This window comes from Electrophorus electricus, chromosome 19, assembly GCF_013358815.1.
Source record: "Electrophorus electricus isolate fEleEle1 chromosome 19, fEleEle1.pri, whole genome shotgun sequence".
In the NCBI taxonomy this organism is placed as follows: Eukaryota; Metazoa; Chordata; class Actinopteri; order Gymnotiformes; family Gymnotidae; genus Electrophorus; species Electrophorus electricus.
Genome location: NC_049553.1, coordinates 13,390,039 through 13,409,419, shown reverse-complemented (window position 1 = coordinate 13,409,419; position 19,381 = coordinate 13,390,039). Strand labels below are relative to the sequence as shown.

The following is a 19,381-nucleotide window of genomic DNA, read 5'->3' as shown; positions in this document are numbered from 1 at the left end:
TTGTTACAAAAATACTAGAGATTTTAATAAAACACAAACACACACACAACAAGAACAGCAATCACAATAATGTGTTACATTTCTAAAGATCTAAGACACTTAAAGATCTGCTGGACGTGGTGCACAGCCCAACCTTGGAGATAGGAAAGCACTCCATGTAAGAGGATCTAAGTGTACGTAGAGAGGTATTGGGAATGGGACGTACAGGGAGAGCGGAGGGAGAACATCCATAGAGGACCTTAAAGGTCATGAGCAATGGTTTGTACTGGTTACAGGAAGATATTGGAAGCCAGTGTAAAGGCATAAGAATGGGTGTGACAGACGCTTTTCCTGTGCTATGTCCAATAACTGCTGGAATGCCAAATGAAAAGCGAATTACACAAAGGTAAAGAAAGGCAAACCCGAGAAAGAGGACAGAAAGAGGAAATATGGAGAAGGAAAGATATTTTAAGAATACCATCTTATCTGTGAAAGCAGGTTCACTGCTCAGACCTGACCAACACGTTTGGACCTCTTTAATGAGCACAGGCAAAGTGCCATGGGTACAAGCTGGCGTATGTGAGGTGTGTAATTATAACGATGTCAAACGCAAAACAAACAAGTAAACAAACAAACAAAACAACCCACTTTCTGCCCGAACTTACTACACGACATGTGCGTGTCTATGTGCCCTGCATTGTTCTAAATATATTGTTAATAGTCTTATAATTAAGATTTGCTTTAAAATACAATAAACACCGCATACCAAATACTTCTAGATTCCGCACCCTACTTCTGTAACTACTCCGAAAAGTGCTCTTCTGCATAACTTTATAAAGACTCCCGCGCTTTTCTCCACAGCTTTCTATTACATCCGTAATGAACTCTGTCCTGGCACACGCGCCCTCACTAAAGAGGAAGTGGTGTAAGCAGTGGGCGCTCGAGACCTCCCGACACAGGCGCGTCAGACTCCACGAGACCTTCTCGCCTTAAAACAGGAGTGCCGTGTTTAAAACGTTCAGCGCGTGACCGCTGCCATGGGTCGGATATGCGGGAGTTTGTGCACGAGGTAAAACACCGGGAGAAGGAGAATGGCACGGAGCCGGGGCGCGCTCCGCTCCACGGCGCTGCTAGTGTTGGCCTGTTTGCCCGTTTGTGTTGTACTGAGCGCGCAGCTTTCTGCAAATGACATTTCGAGATTTAATCTGAGCCCCCCGTACTTCAACCTGGCCGAAGGCTCGCGGGTCTCCGCGAGTGCCACATGCGGCGAGGACCAAAGCGGAACACCGAGATCGGACCTCTTCTGTAAACTTGTCGGAGGACCAGCTGTCGGACTACCGAGTCAGACTATACAGGTCAGCGCACTACTGGACCCACACCTGCAGTCTCTCCACACTGCTGAAGTTTCACAACACACGGAAAGACGGTCCGGTACTGACCAAACTGCCCTTGTGCGTGCAGTGTAATACGAGAGATCGATCATTTACACTCGAAACGTTTAATGAAGGGTGTAGTCCATCGCTGAAACTCTTAAACCAGGGGGTTGAGGAAAGTAAAGTTCAGTGCGCTGTCATGTCGCGCTCCCTACTGGAAGACATCCACCTGCATGGGCGAGTCCGACGTGGAGGTTTGGACTTGACCTGTAGACTCTGCTTTTGCTTACAGCTTTAACATGCAGATTACGCAATAACGCAGTTACCTCAAGCCTATAGGTTAGATCTATGCAAGCCTCATTTAGCTGTGCAGTTGCTTGTATCTGTAGTAGTTGGTTATGAAAAATAAGTGCGCGCGCTGAAGATCGTTTATTACCACAGTGCACGAGGCCATCGTGGCTTGTTTTTGATGTCAGGTTTGGCTGGTGGTGACTTCACACAAAGAGAATGAACACCAAAATGAGACCTGCAGCCCGGTGGAGGTATTTGATTAACTTATACAGTACTGTGCAAAAGTCTTGGGCCACCATTAGATATTTCCTGTAAGAGACTGAAAAATAATTCTAATTAGTCATTAAACCATTGCTATCACCAGCTGTGGATTCAAAAGTCCAGCTTGCAGTGGTGCTGGTCAGTGATGGTGTTTCTGTTGGCTGTTATGTCACGCGATTAACCGATTAGTTCATTTCTACTGTGTTTATGGGCTGGTTTTCCTCACTACTGCGTCTTTTGCGCTTCCCAGCGCCTTCAGGTTTGGACAAGTGACAGAGTTTACCTGCTTCATTTCATCAACACATAAACATCTCTATTGTATCACTTCCCCCGAAATGCACCTGAACGCCAGAGTGCTTGACACTAGACTCCAGAGTGCCAGAGGAGACTGGGACTGCCCCCCGGGGGGGCGAACGACCTGTGGCAGTTTTGGATATGAATTCGTGTTTAAATCTTTTTGAACCTGAACTAGAAGACAGCTGCGTGCTGAATTGCACACACAGACACAGGATATGGATACTTGAGCACATTTCATAAATCACAATAATTACTATTTGCAGTATCTATAAGCAAGAGGGTGTAGGTTAGGCATCGGTGAACTTTTACTTTGCAGTTACATCTCACTGTGTATTTCATCCTTCTGCTAAACACGAGCCACTGGAATACCTGTGTGACGTTGGGAGGTGAGGCAGGACGCACAGATGAACTGTTTATTAACATAATGACGAACTAAATTTAAAACATAAAGAACGACACTACATTAACCGACCAACACACAAAAGACAGCAAAGTGGTTGAAAGTCAATATGGTTTGTGTTAATGAGTTTTCTTCTGATTTCAGCTAAAAAAATGCATGAGTTCTTCTTCACTTTTGCAATTACAGGAATACAGAAAGGGACCGTTTAAACCAAAGTCTAGTCTCAGATAAAACAGTAACAGCTAAAGAAGATTTTACATTGTATTAGCATGTCTGAGTACGAAGAATAAGAAAAGTGTATGTTCCCTCTGGTCATCTAGCTTCGTTCGTTAAAAGGATAATCCAAGCAAAAATGGATCTTGGATAAGACTCCTCCTCGGAGAATGTTCCTCCTTTTGTCCATGTGCAGCCAGCAGTGTAAAGCGGAGTGTTGGAAGCAGGGCCTAAGAGTTGTGTGCCGTTTTCGCAGGGCCAGTTCTGTGACCTCTGCAATGCTAACAACCCAGACAAAGCCCACCCCGTGACCCACGCCATCGACGGCACCGAACGTTGGTGGCAGAGTCCACCTCTCTCCAGGGGCCTGGCGTACAACGAGGTCAATGTCACCCTGGATTTGGGCCAGGTAGGTATGCCGTGAGTCGCCCGGTTGTTGCTCTTGATGGTCAGTGCCGGTTTAAGTACAATGACACCTTTGCTTTGTGTGCAGCGTGGCAGAGGAAAGTACATACACTCACCACCCATTGGAAACACCTACCTTGCACCTGTACCCGCTGGCTTCTTTATAAGGCGTACCTGTTTTACAGGTGCACTGTACAGTTCTAGACTGAAGCCCATCCATCTGCACGGTTTATCCGTTTCTGCTGACCAGATAAGATTTGAGTCGCAGTCTGTAAACACAGCAGTGAAATATCCAGCCACCGGCAGACCTGTGCACAGGACTGACCCGTGACGGACAGTTAGAACTGGCTAACACAAATTGGGCCTGTCAGCAAATCAGCAGTAGTCTCTAACTGTACACATACAAGGAGTTTTATAGTGTCTGCGCCTAATGAAATTATTGAGTTTAAAAAATAAACCTTGCATGTACAGGCAAGAGGCCTTTGTGCAGGATTGGGGACTACAAAGATCGTTTTAAGATCCTTAATATAATCGCATAATTATTGTTTTATTATTATTATTATTATTATTGTTATTTAAAATGTTTTGGGTATATAATGTCTAAAACAAAGTAATACATAAACACAAGCGTGTTTCTAGTCTAGAGATTGTTGGGTTGCTGTGCTGGAGTTGGTTATGTTGGAGATTGATGGGTGCTGGCTGGCCTTCCTGCTCCTGCTTTGACATGTGCATCTGTTCATTCAGGCACATATGGAGCTGTGAAAACATGCAGTCAACAGCAACAAACCAGAGTAAAAAAAGCAGAAGGATGGATTCCAGGATAAGGGATGCTAATCCCCCAGATTAAGCGGGTGCTGATCTGTTGTGAGACGCGTTTTGTCTGTGGTCAGGGGTTGGCACCAAACAGAAACCCCATAAGTAGCTTCTTTTTATAGAGCGCTGGGTTAGTCCAAGCCCCTGCCTCGTTCCTGCGTAGGCCGTGGCTCCTTCCAGCCCCAGGCAACTGTGGGAAGTGCCTGGACTAACATGCTACTTCTTTTAGTGCCTTCAGATAATAAGGCATGTAAAAATACAACAGGATATTTTTTTCCCCACACTGGAGATCCCTAAGGAGAACAGCCATAATGACCCTGATATGGGAAAAGAGTCATAACAGGATGAACTCAAGCAATGAGCGATAGTTTTACTGTATATGATGTGGGTGTCTATATACGGTGCTTGTGTCTGATATGTTTTGTAATGCCCCTGAGGCAGAGTCACTCTGTGCGTGGTGAAGATGAGGTTTATTTTATTCTTAACCTGTTTTATGACCAGTGCCTCCTGCTGTCTTCCAGTGAAAAATAGGTCTTTTATTTATGACTGATGCTGTTCTTATAAAACACATCTCGCGGCAAAGAGCTTATTGAATCTTTTCCTTATTTTGGTACTTTATGTCTGTCTCTTGCTCTTTGTCTTTCTCTGACATTTGCATTTTCTTTGTGCTGCTTTCTGTTTTGCACACACACATACACACACACACAAACAGACGCTCACACACATTCGAGCACACAGAGGCAGGCATGAAGCGTGCCGCACACCTGTTAAAAGATCAGGTGCTTATCAGGCAGCCGAACTCATGCTCGCAAAAATAGTCTCTGTGCATATGGGTCGTTAAAAGTGCATGCCGGCATCTATTTCTAGAGAAATGGGGACTCAGAGAGTCTCTGCGCAGAGAGACGAGGTGGAGCCCTGCATGTTCAGATCTGGCACAGGCCGGCCTGCCCGCCTCAGATCACCCAAATACAGACTCATCCTTTACACGTTTCCCAGCAGGAGTGCCGCCAGGAGTCTCTCACTGAGCTCCTGTACACTGCACTCACACTGCTCCAACAATCGGCGTGATGGGTGTCAGTCTGTACCCTTCTTCATACTTGGCCAGAGTGAACCACACTGGAATTTGGCAGAAATGACAAAGCATCCTTTAAGACAGAAGCTGGGGACAATGTCAATGTCAATGTCAAAAAACACCTTTTTTCCCCTTTTTCTCATTCTTTGCTCACTGGCAAAGAAATTCAGCACTTCTGCCAGACTAAATTGCGTCTCGTGGCCGTCCCTGATTACGCGGCATTACTGGCTGGTAAGCTTGGCTCTGCGTTTCCTGGCCGTGTGTCAGCACTCCCACTGAGCTCTGAGCAGCGCATTGTTCAGGGCGTTTCCTGAAGGACTCCATGAAGCACTGCAGCGGCCTATTGCAGGTCAGCGCGGGCCGCTCTGGGTCTACCGCTGCTGGCGTCGTGGCCACATACTAACACAATTAAAAAAGAAAGTTTCTCATGTCCTCAAAATGTGAGATGTGTTGGTTCGTCCAGAGACTAATCGGTGGTGGAGTGTTTGAGTATCCCTTGAGTTGTGCATTCTCATTTTCAGATGATTAACATATTGGAACTGTCTCAAGCCAAATTTTGCCCCAAGTCTTGGCCTACTTCATTCTCAGTCTATGACAAATAAGAGACTGAAGTCCAGTGAAATCCTTCCTTATTCATTTCCACTGTAAGAGTTAATCCAGCACTGTAAAAATTAATCCAGCACTGTAAACATTAATCCAGCACTGGGGGCTTTGCCACTGAGGCAATGGCTGGGACTGAGTTAAGTCTCTATCAGTTGCATACCATTTGGGTAAGAGCATACTGGTGAAAAATAGATGAGATCTTTCCTTTAAGGAACTAGCTCGTCTTAAATGAAGGATTGTTTTTTCCTTTGTAGGCAGGGGTTCCCTTCTCCAGTCCTGGAGGGCCAGTGTTATGTGGGGTTGGGAGATTTTCCTGCAGTACCACACCCTCCAAAGCAGGGGAAACAAACTGTGCTGGGCCTCAACCTGGCAAGAGCAGAGATGGGCGATCCTGTTCCAAATGACCTTCCAGACAGCCTCAGTGTTCCCCCGAATCACTCCAGTCGAATGAGGGGGTTGCACAACAGGCATTATAAGACTCGTATCTCAATTAGAGGATGGTGTTTTTTTTCCTCACCTTTCACTCATTCATCGTGTTGTACCAGTGCTCAGTGTTACTGTGTCCCTGAATCTCCAGCTGGTGTATTGCATGAAATACTTGACATTGTTGTCTTGTGCTGAAAATCAAAAGATTCTACTGATAGTTTGCATGGTATATGGTAAGTTACAGTGGTACTGATTTTGATCAATTCAAACCATCTCAATGAGCCACTTATTTGGAGATTTCATGAATTCAGTATGTACCTGCTAACAAGCTGGCTTTAGCTTGGGATCCACACTGTACTCAGCCTGGGAACTCAGAGTGTAGCCTGGAAAGTTGTTAGGGATCTAGCATCAAATAGCAGCAGCCTTTTCCAGGCTGCCAGTAACGCCCACTGGGACATGGGCCTATCGGCAGGCGACAGAAAGGACTATGATGTAAGCATTGACGCATACATTACTGCCACTGGCGCAGAAGCACTGATATATGAGCACAGTAGAAGTGTGTGTGCTTGCTATTCCCACTGAACTCCGGTGACCAGTTCAGACATGGGTTATCTGATCAAATTATGCATTTGGGAATTGGAAGAGAAAGGCCAAGACTCATTTGTGACATGATGCATTTTCCCATTGTTTTAATCACGTAGTCACATTTGCATTCGTCCAGAGGAAAAGCTTCATATCAGCTCAGTAAAGGCATTTCCTAGTAAATACATAATTACTCTATTGTTTATAACAAACATTTTCATTGCCTGTTGCCTTTTCTATTCATTGGAAGCTCCTAGAGAAGCAGGCTATGTTTCCCTGCTCGTCTAGCCCACACCTGCCTTTCCCAGAGGCACTAATGCCGCTCTCATTGGGTTCATGCACCTCATTCGGCTGCCTTTCTGACTCCAGCCATAAGTTCCAACTGTCTGACGCTCAGGCTGCAGTAACGTCAGACGATTGTTCGTCTGCGGGGCATTTTTTCTCCCTGAGCTCACACATATACGGATGGTTAAAATAGCCTCCCACTTCAGCCCTGAGCAGGGCACGTGTTCAGTGGTTACTTGGGTATCAGGTTTCCTCTACATTCTCTCATTCAACACATGAAAATAACTCTTGAATTTCAGCACATGAATGTGCTGTGGAAATGCAGGGGGACTCACTAAACTGTGCAGCGTTTGACTTCTTCAGACGAAGATCTGTGGTCCAGCTTGGTCTAGGTCAGACGGTCCACATCTGTGCTCCAAGCACACGTGAACCAAACCTTTAAGAACACTGAACACCTGTTACAGGTGTACTGGGAGCTGGGGAGCGAAGGTGTGGATCATCTGATTGGTCCTGAGGACTGAGCTGAGAAAAACTTGGTCTAGACTTAATCCTTGTTAAAGGGCTGTTATATTGTGGCATACTAATTGTGATTTGTAATAATAATACTATTTACTTTTAATATGAATTTTTAAGTTTATGTTTTTCTTTATAGTTTGAACTTAAAATGCAAACTTATACTAATACATAGCATAAGTAATAGATATAAAAACATTTCAAATTTCAAGTCCTTTATTATATTATTTGTGTATGTTTTTAAACCAAAACATTTGAAAAGGAACAACCACGGACATGTACAATGAAAAAGAGCTCTTAGAAATACTTTTTTAAAAAGATGAATTTAATGTCATGACATTTTCTCAAATAAAAACAGAACTTGTTACAATCCATTATTTCTGTTAAAATCAGATGTGAGTGCATGAGAAAATGTTTAAGTTGAATGATAGTCCAGCTCGCGAAAGTTTGATACCGTCTGTACATGAGAGAAGCAGCGTTGATGTGAGGAGATCGTTATGATGAATGATAGTCACGCTCAGGAATGTTTGATGCCGTGGATCAGGAATGCTTAAGGTCGAGCGCTGAGGATCTTTGTCGCTGATTTTTGGCCTAAATGTTTTAAATTTGACTGACCCCTGCCATGTCATGGTGAAGGGAGTGCTTGGAACAGGAGTTATCTGGAGGGCTACTTGACTTTCCATGTTCTTGGTGGGTTGGGACCTGATGGAGGATGCTGGTGTGTTACCACATTACAGGAAGGCCTGGTTTAAGACGGCGAGGGTTTCAAAGATGTGGCCAGTAACCCTGCTTCATTTATGCAGCGCATGTTAGGGCACAAATGCACGAGTGTGTGCGTGAGTCATTTGTCACTCTCTTTATGGTCATTTTGCCACAAACAGGACTGAACTACTAAGGAGAACACAATTGTTCTGGAAAATAATTCATGAAACTTGCCTTATCAAATGTTTTGAACCGCATGTTTACATTTACATTTTCTGGCATTTAGCTGATGATTTTATCCAAAGCGACTTATAATCATGGCTGGGTATAATTTGAGCAGTTGAGGGTTAAGGGTCTTGCTCAGGGGCCCAACAGTGGCAACTTGCTAGTGGTGGGGATTGAACCAGCAACCTTCTGATTACTAACACTGTTTAAATTGGGTACTTATATCACATAAAAGTACCTATGTGGTCTGCCGAACCTTAGTCATGTTTTGAAGGGACAATATAAGATAAATGGCAAAGGAATGTGATAAAATGTGGTTTTACATTTATAGTAATTTGAAAGCAAAACATGTGAGTGTTGTGGATTTATGAAGTAAGTGGAGATTTGTGCTGGTTGTGGTTGCATAGTTGGTGCCCAGATTACTGGTGAACCAGTCACAGGAACTTCTCCCAGGTAAAGAGGTGAACAGGTACAGAACAGTAGCTGTTTCTTTGGCATTGATGTTTTAGCACGTGATCTGGTATTTCAGATTTTTATGCGCATTGAGAGTTAGGATTTCTCATTACCGAGCAGCTTCAAGAGAATCTATCTGAAGTTCATTGCACTGTTTTATTTAGCATTTTTAAAATGTCTGTACATTCTTCACTGTCAGCGGTTGATGGGGTCTGGAGAGTCATAGTTTGGCTGAGGCTGTGGGCTCTGGAGAATAATAGGTTGGGGACTGGGCGGGATTGAGGGGGTCCGAGATCAGGAGTTTGGGTGGGATTGGGGGGACCGAGATCAGGGAGTTGGGTGGGATTCGGGGGTTTGAGATCAAGGGGTTGGGGGGGTCTGAGGTCAGGGGGTTGGATGGGATTGGTGGGGTCTGCTATGTGACACCATGCCAGGAATCTGTGCATGTCTGACAAGCCTGCTCACACACCACATCTTCATCTGCAGAGTCAACAGTGTGATCATATGCGTGGTCTCAGCCACACAAGCACCCAGCCCTGCACATACCATCACTCTTAGTGCACAAGTGTGAACAACATTTAGACCTGTGCAAAAAAAAAAAAAAAAAGCATTTATTTGTCTAGTGACCTTATAAAAATCACAAACAGTGAGTCTCTGTGCCCTGGGGCTCTAAATTTTATACTGATTACAATTAATATTGTCAAAGGAGCAAGATGTAATACTATGTAATACTATTAATACTATTAAGAGCAATAAGAAGAAAATGTTTCTACTATTTGTCAGTAGGTGGACGTCTTTTTTTGCATCTGTAGAAAAAGTAAGCTGCACTGAATTGGCGTCTTTTTAAGCGCAGCAGGGTTGGATGATTTTGGTTTGCTTAACAGCTGAAGACAATAAAAGGAGATTGATTATTGCATTCAGAACTTGGCAACCTACAGACATGTCTTTGTTTACGCATTAGCTGTTCCATGTGGCATACATCATCATTAAATTCGCCAACTCACCACGCCCGGATCTTTGGATTCTGGAGCACTCTGTGGATCACGGGAGGAGCTTCGTGCCCTGGCAGTATTTTGCACGTAAGTTGATACTCACCTGTATCACGTGAGTCGGGATTTATCTGTAAGAGGTTTGTATGTGATGTTGTACTCCTTACTACTGGCTCTTTTTAATCTGTTGTGATTTCTTTGGATTTACACACATTACTCATAATATACCTGACAGTATCTCCTACCGTAATGGAACTTTTCAAGTGTAACCTTAATGTAACCTGGCTACTGTGCTTGTAGTGTAGCCCTAGTGCACCTCTGTGATGAATGTTGCACCTTAGAAATGATTGTGAGGTGTGTGTGTGTGTGTGTGTGTGTGTGTGTGTGTGTGTGTGGGTTTGAGTCATTGCCAGGATTTATCCTAGAGTTTGAAGTCACCACATATATAGGTGTTTGGGCGCTTATATTCCTAAGTGCTGTCACCAGAACCATTCATCTGATTGATTCCCTGCAGATTCAAAACAGGACTGCATAGAAAAGTTTGGCAGGCAAGCCAATGGTCGAATCCTTCGCGATGACGACCAGATCTGCACTACAGAATACTCCCGTATCTTGCCACTGGAGAATGGAGAGGTGAGTCTCCAGCTTGTCAGAGTCTGACAGGTTCTGAAAACGTCTCTGAGGAAAGAACAAGGAAGTGTGTTGTCAGTGCGTGAAGCCCAAATGTAGCTGATTTCCAGTAGGAGGTCTTGCATTTTGTCTCTTTCAGTTGCTTATGGGCCTCATCTTGAGACTGGAGGATGGGTTCTTCATGCTGATAGGCTTAATAACACCTTTGTCATCATTTTCAGGTCGTTGTTTCGCTTGTGAACGGCCGTCCGGGGTCGAAGAACTTCACCCACTCCCCGGCCCTGCAGGAGTTCACCAAGGCAACCAACATCCGTCTGCATTTCCTACGGACCAGCACCCTCCTGGGGCACCTGATCTCCAAGGCCCAGCGTGACCCTACGGTGACCCGCCGGGTGAGCACCCACAGGCAGCCCCGGCGCTGTGACGAACCGTCTGAGTCAGCCACCCAGAGCGCTAGAGGCAACCGCTAGCACAGGGCCACAACTCACACGAAATTAGCTATGAAATTAGTAATTGTAAAATGAGCATCAGAGAGCTCTCATTTAGGCGTCAGTGCTGACTGACGATCAAAGCATGTGATTATGATATGAATAAACAGGTCTGCTTTTAGTAGATTCCAGACCCAATATTCTGCTTTTTTGGAATACTTTTAATGACATAAAGTGAACATGTTTCAAGCTTTCTTCCTTTTAGAGCTATTTTCTTTACCCCGTCTTGCACGCTGTTGCAAATTTGAACATGATTGGCCATTGTTTTTGACACGGCTACATAAAAACCTCAGTGAAGTTTTTTTGCTTTTTTTTAGCATACTTTTTGAGAAAGATGATGTCAGTGAGTCCCGACCACAACTATAGATTGTCTCATGTTTATCAGATCAGGTGGTATTTCCAATCAATTCAAAATGAACTGTTAGTTGTGATAGTAATGCTAATACTAATGTTAATTATCCGTGTATCGACAGCACTCTGTGAATGAATGAGGGAAGTGTTCGTTAAAGGTTTAAAGCATGTGTCATTGATCTCGGTAGGACAGACAGAGCCACATCTGGTTATGAGTCCTAGCTAGAGAAGGCAGGGACTCTACTCTACTGTAATTAGCGCCGAGGTAATTAGACATTCCAGGTCCCCCTTTGCAGGAAACCCTCATGAGCGTTGTACCCCCGTGCCCCGAGCGCAGCCCTGTCTCATGGCGCTAGCCTTGCAGCTGTGATTAAGGCAAACCCCGGTCTAATCCTGGGCTGATCCGTCAGCTCGTCAGCTGATGGGTGCGCAGTGTGCCACTACGTCACTCAGAGGCTGCTTATGGAAAGTTGTCAGCCTTAGCGAACGTGCCCATGTGAGTGCAGCTCCAGGAAAAAGAGCGTTTAACTAGACTCACTGGATCAGATTTATATAGGGGGAACATCAAAAGCCCAAGACATAGAACAAGCCTCACCGTGAGCACCAGCCTCTTTAGAGATCACCATTTCCACTGACTGAAACTGGCTCTTTGGGTCTTTTGGAACAATCACATTGGTCCAATATTTGTCTGCTCCGTTCCTCACCTGAGTGACCTGCAGTGTGTGTGTGTGTGTGTGTGTGTCAAGAGGGCAGATGTGAAGTGGTTCCCTCCTGGGTGCTATTTCTCTGTTTACTGGCACTGCCTCATCCGCCTCCACGTTCTGCCCATTCCTAATGTGCATGCCATCATTTAGGGCCCCGTGCCAGCTGCCTGCTGGGTAATAATGGCTGGTCCCTAAGAGCCTTCGTCTCCAGCCTGTATGGCTAGAGCCACGGCACGTAGGCCAGAACTCGTCCTACGCTGACCTGCTGGCTAGCAGACGCTGCTTAGCTGAGTCACAGGTGTTAGGTCACACCTGGGAAGGGTGTGCAGTTCTCAGTGAATGGATCTGAGAGCTGTGGCCTGAGCAGATGGTTCCTACACGTACCTGCAGAGGAAGACTGTCCTGTACTAGGGACCAGTAGGCCCAGTCTGTGCCGTGGTGGGCTGGGGGGTCTGCCAGGCTGCTTGAGGTGCCTGTCCTGATGGAGTGACTGAGCCCCTGTGTGCCGATTACTCATCTACTGTGGCGTGAGCTAGCGGGTGGAGCGTGTGTCAGGAGAGCCTAGGGGCTGTTGTGTCTGAGCTATGGCATGCTTCTGTAATCATTTACACAAATGTGCTTTTTTCTCCAGAGAAATTACACATACAGTCGAACGGTCGTGTTTTACTATCACCGTGGGGACATTTCGATCATACAGAGAGGGGAGCGTACACACCCTCACACACCCTCACGCACCTTCACGTGTCCTCACACATCCTCACGCGTCCTCACAGACCCTCACGCACCCTCACACACCCTCACGCGTCCTCACACACCCTCACACACCCTCACGCGTCCTCACGCGTCCTCACGCACCCTCACACACCCTCATGCGTCCTCACAGACCCTCACACACCCTCACGCGTCCTCATACATCCTCACGCGTCCTCACACGTCCTCACGCACCCTCACACACCCTCACACACCCTCACGCGTCCTCACACACCCTCACGCGTCCTCACGCACCCTCGCGCGTCCTCAAGCATGGACGATGACCCACTTTTCCTCCGTCTGCTTGCCCAGAACTGATGGCGCTGCCTGGTCTAAAGGAGAAAGGTTTTTACGAGCAGCTCTTCTCCCCTTGCAGTATTACTACAGCATCAAAGACATCAGTGTGGGGGGACGGTGTGTGTGCCATGGTCATGCCCAGGTGTGTGGCGCACGTGTGCCAGCCAAGCCTACACAGTGAGTAATTGCATGCACTGGCGTACTGTGTGGGTGTGTCTGGGTGTGTGTATAGGTGTGGGTGTGGGTGGGTGTGTGCATGTGGGTGAGTGTGGGTGTGTAGCAAGCTGTGATCTGTTTTTTGATCTTCAGGTAATAGGTAGGCCAAACCCAGAAGGTGATCATATTATGTGATTATGGCTACGTTGCTTCATCTGCTCTGAAGCAGAAATGTTTGCCTGCTCCCCAGACTCCAGTGTGAGTGTCAGCACAACACCTGTGGAGAATCATGTGACCGTTGTTGCCCTGGATACCACCAGAAACCATGGCGCCCAGCGACTGCACAGAATCCCAACGAGTGTGAGCGTAAGTTCAGAGAAGGCTTTCCTCCCCACTCATGACACGTCACTGAGATTTATGATTTCCTTTTGACATAATTCCACTTACTTAGCCTAAAGGTGACACATAGAAAGGGTTGGATTGAATGGTTTAAAGCCTTATTTTGCTTGCGTGGTCTACACCTTGAGGCTGTTTCCCAGTGAAGGACTGCCTAGCCGACTGACCAGAGGCGAAGAGACATCAGAACTGGCCAATAGCAAAGTCCCTTGCTTGCTCTATTTTTGAAAAACACCCTTAGTCAGCTGAAGAACGAAAGCAGACCGAGCTGCAGGCGTCCCCCACGTCTTAGTCTCGCGCAGACATCTTGGTGGTGCCTTCCTCCGAGGAACAGCAGAAGGCCCCAGGTTTGAATGGCAGAGTCGTTCCCATGACGGGGAGTGTGCTGGCCCTTTGCCTGGGAGATGTGGGAGTGAATTACCCAGCTCAGTCCCGTCACAGGCCTGCTCTGACACCATCTTGTGGGGCTCTCTTTTCCTGCACTAGCCTGTAGGACCTTCCTTCCTGTCTTTTTGTACGGGTTGACAGTTTGTCGGTTTTGCACTGATTCTAATCTCTGACGATGCGTGTTCGTGCTGTGGTGGTTGTGATCCCAGTGCCTCTGGTCCCCTGATTAGCTTACCTTCCCCCTTATTCATGCTCCGTCTCGGCTTACGGCCGAGCGAGAGCGCACTGCCTCCGGAAGTGTCTAGAGTACCTCCGCACCGAGCATGTTGGCGCTTTTTCTGCACTAACACACTGGTTTTGACACGACGGGGCACATGCGGTGTGTGTTGCATCCTGGACGGCCAGCGTCTGGAGCCACTAGATCTGGGATTCTGCCATGACATGTTGAAACTCACAGGCTGGGCCAATCAGGGTTTGGAACTGGGGTGGCACAGGCTTGTTGGCCTTGGCATCTTGGCATCTGGTGATATCCTCCATCTGGAAACAACTACTGCCTTTGCAATTTTTTTTTTTTAAAAGAAGGTCCTGTATGAGCGTGTATGTGTGTGTGTGTGTGTGTGCCTGTCTGGATGTGTGTGTGTGTGTGTGTGTGTGCCTGTCTGGATGTGTGTGTGTGTGTGTGTGTGTGTGTGTGTGTGTGTGCCTGTCTGGATGTGTGTGTGTGTGTGTTCGCCTGCGGGTTCCCCCCCCCAACAGCTTGCCAGTGCCACTCGCATGCCACCGACTGTTACTACGACGCCGACGTGGCAGGCAGACGAGCGAGCTTGAACGTATACGGCAGGTATGACGGTGGAGGAGTGTGTCTGAACTGCCAGGTAGGAGTCACACACACGCACGTCACACAGCTGATTCAGCTCGTCCAGCCTTGTCCCGCTTGGTAAATCCGTATCCGGTTTGTGTTCAGCACCACACAGCGGGTCTGAACTGTGAGGTGTGCGCACCAGGCTTCTACAGGCCGCACGGGGTGCCGCCGGAGTCGCCCACGGGCTGCGCACGTACGTATCCCTGCTCTGCCTTCCCTTCTGCCCTCCTACACACTCTGCCGGGGCAAGGCCGCATTCGTCCAGCGTGAAAAAGGGCCTCTTCCGTTTAGTTAGCGTACACGCACTCAGACCCGATCAAGTCCCTTCCAGAATATTCTCCAGGACGAGTTGTTTTTGAGGGGATTTCCGTACAAGCATGTTTTGACGCAGTAGCTCGTGTGTGTTTCTGCTTAAGAAAATAAAACATGGAAGAGCACTGTGTGTTCTGGTGCTCATCAGGCGTTTCTCCCTCAGGCACCCAGTACAAACACGCACAGATTTACAACCTGCTGATGCTTCTGTCTGTGCTGTAAACACTCGTGCGCTAATAGCTCATTGTGCGCTGTGGCATGTTAAGGAACAGACGAGAGAAGATCGTCTTCCCTCGCTAAACGTGGGGTTTCGGGGTTGTAAATAGCTCCAAGGGGTGGTGATCTTCTCAAGTGTGATAGCACGCCAGGGAATGCACTGGCTAGCAGACATTACCAGACCCTGCAAAACAAAAGGTTGAGTTCTGGACAAATCCTCAAGTTTCATCTGAAAGGAAATTTATTTTACATTTGTTTAAATGATAAGCTTTTTTAATTAAAGTTCCACAATTTATACTAGAGAGGGTCCGTATACATATAGAACTTAAACATATACAGCGGATTTGCCCGAATGAGACCAAATGACAGCTGTTTTTGTTCAATGAGTTTTTAGTACAGTTGAGAATAGCAGAAGCCTTCATGCACGTTGGCTGCTGCAAAATGCCCTGTTTGGTTTGACTGTTCAGTAGTAGTGCTTTAAATCTCTCACTGACCATCTGTAATCACGGCGCTGTGGGGATTAGTTCTGCCTGCAGAAATGTCTCAGAAAGCATGAATACTTACACGCATGACTGGTATTTTGGTGTTCGTTACTGATGGTTAATTTAATAAGAATTATTCATGGATTTCACACAGAAAAGTTGACATTTGTTTTTATGCAGGTGTGTGTGTCTGCCTGTGTGTATGCACTTGCACGTGTGCTCACGTGTGCTCACGTGTGTGTGCTTCTTGACACCAGCGTGTAGGTGTGACAGCAGGACTACAGCCGGCTGTGAGGTGGGGTCTGGACGCTGTGTGTGTAAAGCCCAGTACAGCGGTGAGAACTGCGACCACTGCGCCCACGGCTACTACCACTACCCACGCTGCATCTGTACGTACCTCCACACACACGGCACACGTCCGTAACTCCACGCACACTGCACACGTACGTACCTCAGCCGCCACTTGACTTCACGTTTCCTCACACCACGAAACCAGGAAAGGAAATGGAGTGCGGCCTTTGATTGGGGGATATCCTGGATATAGCAAATTGGACTTGTTACAGGCACTGAGTCACGTCCTTTCAGTTCAGCAGGAAGTAGGGGGGCTGGCTTAATCAGGACCACCCGCCCAGATCCTTCATCTGAATAATCACACGTGACTGGGTGATGAACTGTTTGATTAGACAATAGAGACCTGACTCCTTACGCAGAACTAGGTTGGGACGACGGGGTTGGTTCTGGCCAGAGCCTGTGGAGTTCACTTGCATAACAGGGCAGGCTGACACACTGAAGCTCCTTATTAGATTGATAATGCAGTATATTACCGGCATGCATGTAAACCGATTAAATGATCGACTGAATGATTGATTAATAAGCCTGATCCATACCTCGAGTACTTTGAACCTCAAGTGCAGCTCAGCTCGACGCACCGTGCTTTAAGTCTCATGGAAGACAAGCATCGAGACTTGATCTCTGTCCTGGCTCCCAAATGGTGGAACGAACGTCCGCTGGCTGTCCAGATAGCAGAGTCCCTTGCAGTCTTCAAACGCAGTTCATGGAATATTTAGAATGATCACTGACCCTGCACCTGTTGGTTAACCAAAAGGAATAGTGTGATATTGTTTTTTATTGCACTTTGTCTGAGAGATCGTTGTCTGAGATAGAGCTAATACCAGCTATCATCATTGATCCCTGTATTTCAAAAGTATTCTAGTTCATTGGTATCTTGGACTCTAACCTACTGTACTATACTTGGATATTCTATGAGTAAATGGCAAAGCACTTTTGTAAGTCGCTCTTTTGTAAGAGCGTCTGCCAAACGCCGTAAATGTAAATGTGTCCCAGATCTATGCTACTGCCCTTTACGGCCCCGCTGTTCTGTGTTGATGCTTTCAACACTACTGTTGATGCAGACATGTTTTGAACCTGACTCTCTGTCCATCTTTATTCAGCATATCCTGTTCACCTGACCACCACTGAGGCGCCAGCTGGTAATATTTTTGGCAAGTATCCACCATATTTTACAGTGAAAGGTGAACTTTAGATATGGAATGTTTGCCTGTGTCTCTGAAGGTGTCTCTGTCTTTAGGTGAAGGTGTAATTTGGGTTTATATTTCAGTGACTCTGCTGCCCAATGTTAATAAAAGCTTTCTTCCCTCCCTCTCCCTCTCTCTCTCCCCCCCGTCTGTCACTCAGAACCACCACATTGTCCTGTGGGATTTTTCGGAGCACCTCACTGTCGGCGTGAGTCTATAATAATGCGGTTTTTAATAATGGCCTTTCATTTCACTCCACACCACATACACTCTAATATCCATTCCATTTATATTTGTAAATAAATGCCCTGTCTCACTCACAGCAGTCACTTTGACTTTCACTTAAACACAGTTCTTCTTCAGCAGTGCTTGAGGAGATTAGAGACTCATGATTGAGGACGTATACAGCGTTCCGCTGTTGATGGCACGGTTTGATCCGAGCTCGGTTAATCAGCTTTTGCTGGCAGAAGCTCCGTGTGCACCTATTCCTGGCCTCGTCACACCCGGTGTTCGGTGACGGCAGTCTGCCAGAGGAGAAGTGTTCAGAGAGGGCTAGAGGCTAGAGCCTAAAGCGTTTTTCCCTACCCATTGTTCTTGTCAGAAACGTCGACCGTTTGGCAGGATTTGTGGCCGGCTCCTTGGCTCGTTACACGCAGCTGCCTCAGCCAAGGTCACTTCCTGTGTGGGGTGCCCAAGGCCACAGTGGATACTAACATTTCATGTTATAAAACATCAACAAGGCTATTGACACGGTTGATGAAATATCTTCAGGTTTGGCTCTTAGTCTGCATCTATTTCACTGCTAGGCTTGGGGAAGGTCTTGACTCTGTTGTCAACATGTAACATTCAGCACTACTAAATATAAACCCAACCGAAGCCATGTGTTTCGGGATGTGTCCAGATCACCCTGACACATTAGCATGTACAGCACTGAAAAGAAGTTTTTCTGTACTGAAAACAGTACCGAAAGCAACAAAGTTATCCAGTCCACTGTAACCTTTACCTGACTTTACCCAACGATGACGATGACGATGACGACGACGATGACGACGACGACGACATGCTGTAGATGAGGGACTAACCCTACGTCCGGTTCTTCTGCAGCGTGCGTGTGCGTGCAGGCAGGCACAGTTCCAGAGGTGTGCAGCAGGTCCGGTCATTGCCTATGCCGGCCCGGCGTGACGGGCGAGCACTGTGACCGCTGTCGTCTGGGCCATCACACTTTCCCCTCCTGCCACGGTGAGCAGCCCGGGAGATAATCTCTCCCGCCACAGGACAGAATATCTGATAGATTACGGAAACCGCTGTTGTGATGTTTCAGTGCTATGGTCTACTGACATGGTATGACTGATGTACGACCCCACGCCTGCGATCAGACTTTTGGGTATCAGGCTCAGAGCTTCACAGAGCTGCCGTGTAACCTTGAAGTTAATTGGCTTGACATGAATGAAGTAGGCAGGGTATGTGTGTGAACGTGACCTGGAGTGATCCGTGTGTTTGTTGTGTGTGTGACCGCCTCCCCCCCAGCGTGTCGCTGTGACGGACCGGGCGTGGCGGAGAGCGCATGCGACCAAGCTGGCCACTGCCACTGCCTCCCCAGCCACGCTGGGCCCCGGTGCGAGCGCTGCGCCCCCGGACACTACGCCTACCCCGCCTGCACTCGTACGCACCACCATTCCTAGTCCTCCAGATACAACACGCCACCTTCGATGCGCATGTGTCGTCTGTAGGCATGACGCCGCTCCACTGCTGTCGTTCCAGCCTGCTGGTGTTTGCATGAGGGCACCTGGGAGGGGACCTGCGACCCAGAGACGGGGCGGTGTGTCTGCAGGCCCGGGGTTACGGGGCAACGGTGTGACCGCTGCGTCGAAGCACACCTGCGCTTCCCTCACTGCTCAGGTAACGGCCGGGTCTAATTACCGCAGTGTGTCTG

General features: G+C 47.3%; 1 protein-coding gene across 1 annotated transcript in view; it reads left to right on the top strand.

Moving 5' to 3' along the window:
* The first annotated feature begins 919 nt into the window (after positions 1-919).
* Positions 920-19,381, top strand: part of si:ch211-241e1.3 (laminin subunit alpha-3) — a 64,383-nt gene continuing 45,921 nt past the window's right edge. The window contains exons 1-15 of the mRNA XM_035536635.1: positions 920-1,334; positions 3,071-3,223; positions 9,855-9,972; positions 10,397-10,515; positions 10,734-10,904; positions 13,182-13,279; positions 13,509-13,624; positions 14,798-14,916; positions 15,006-15,096; positions 16,171-16,302; positions 17,365-17,415; positions 17,609-17,656; positions 18,553-18,687; positions 18,976-19,110; positions 19,210-19,347. Of these exons, the coding sequence (XP_035392528.1) occupies positions 1,071-1,334; positions 3,071-3,223; positions 9,855-9,972; positions 10,397-10,515; positions 10,734-10,904; positions 13,182-13,279; positions 13,509-13,624; positions 14,798-14,916; positions 15,006-15,096; positions 16,171-16,302; positions 17,365-17,415; positions 17,609-17,656; positions 18,553-18,687; positions 18,976-19,110; positions 19,210-19,347 (1,888 nt within the window). The 5' untranslated portion in view covers positions 920-1,070. The remainder of the gene's footprint in view (positions 1,335-3,070; positions 3,224-9,854; positions 9,973-10,396; positions 10,516-10,733; positions 10,905-13,181; positions 13,280-13,508; positions 13,625-14,797; positions 14,917-15,005; positions 15,097-16,170; positions 16,303-17,364; positions 17,416-17,608; positions 17,657-18,552; positions 18,688-18,975; positions 19,111-19,209; positions 19,348-19,381) is intronic.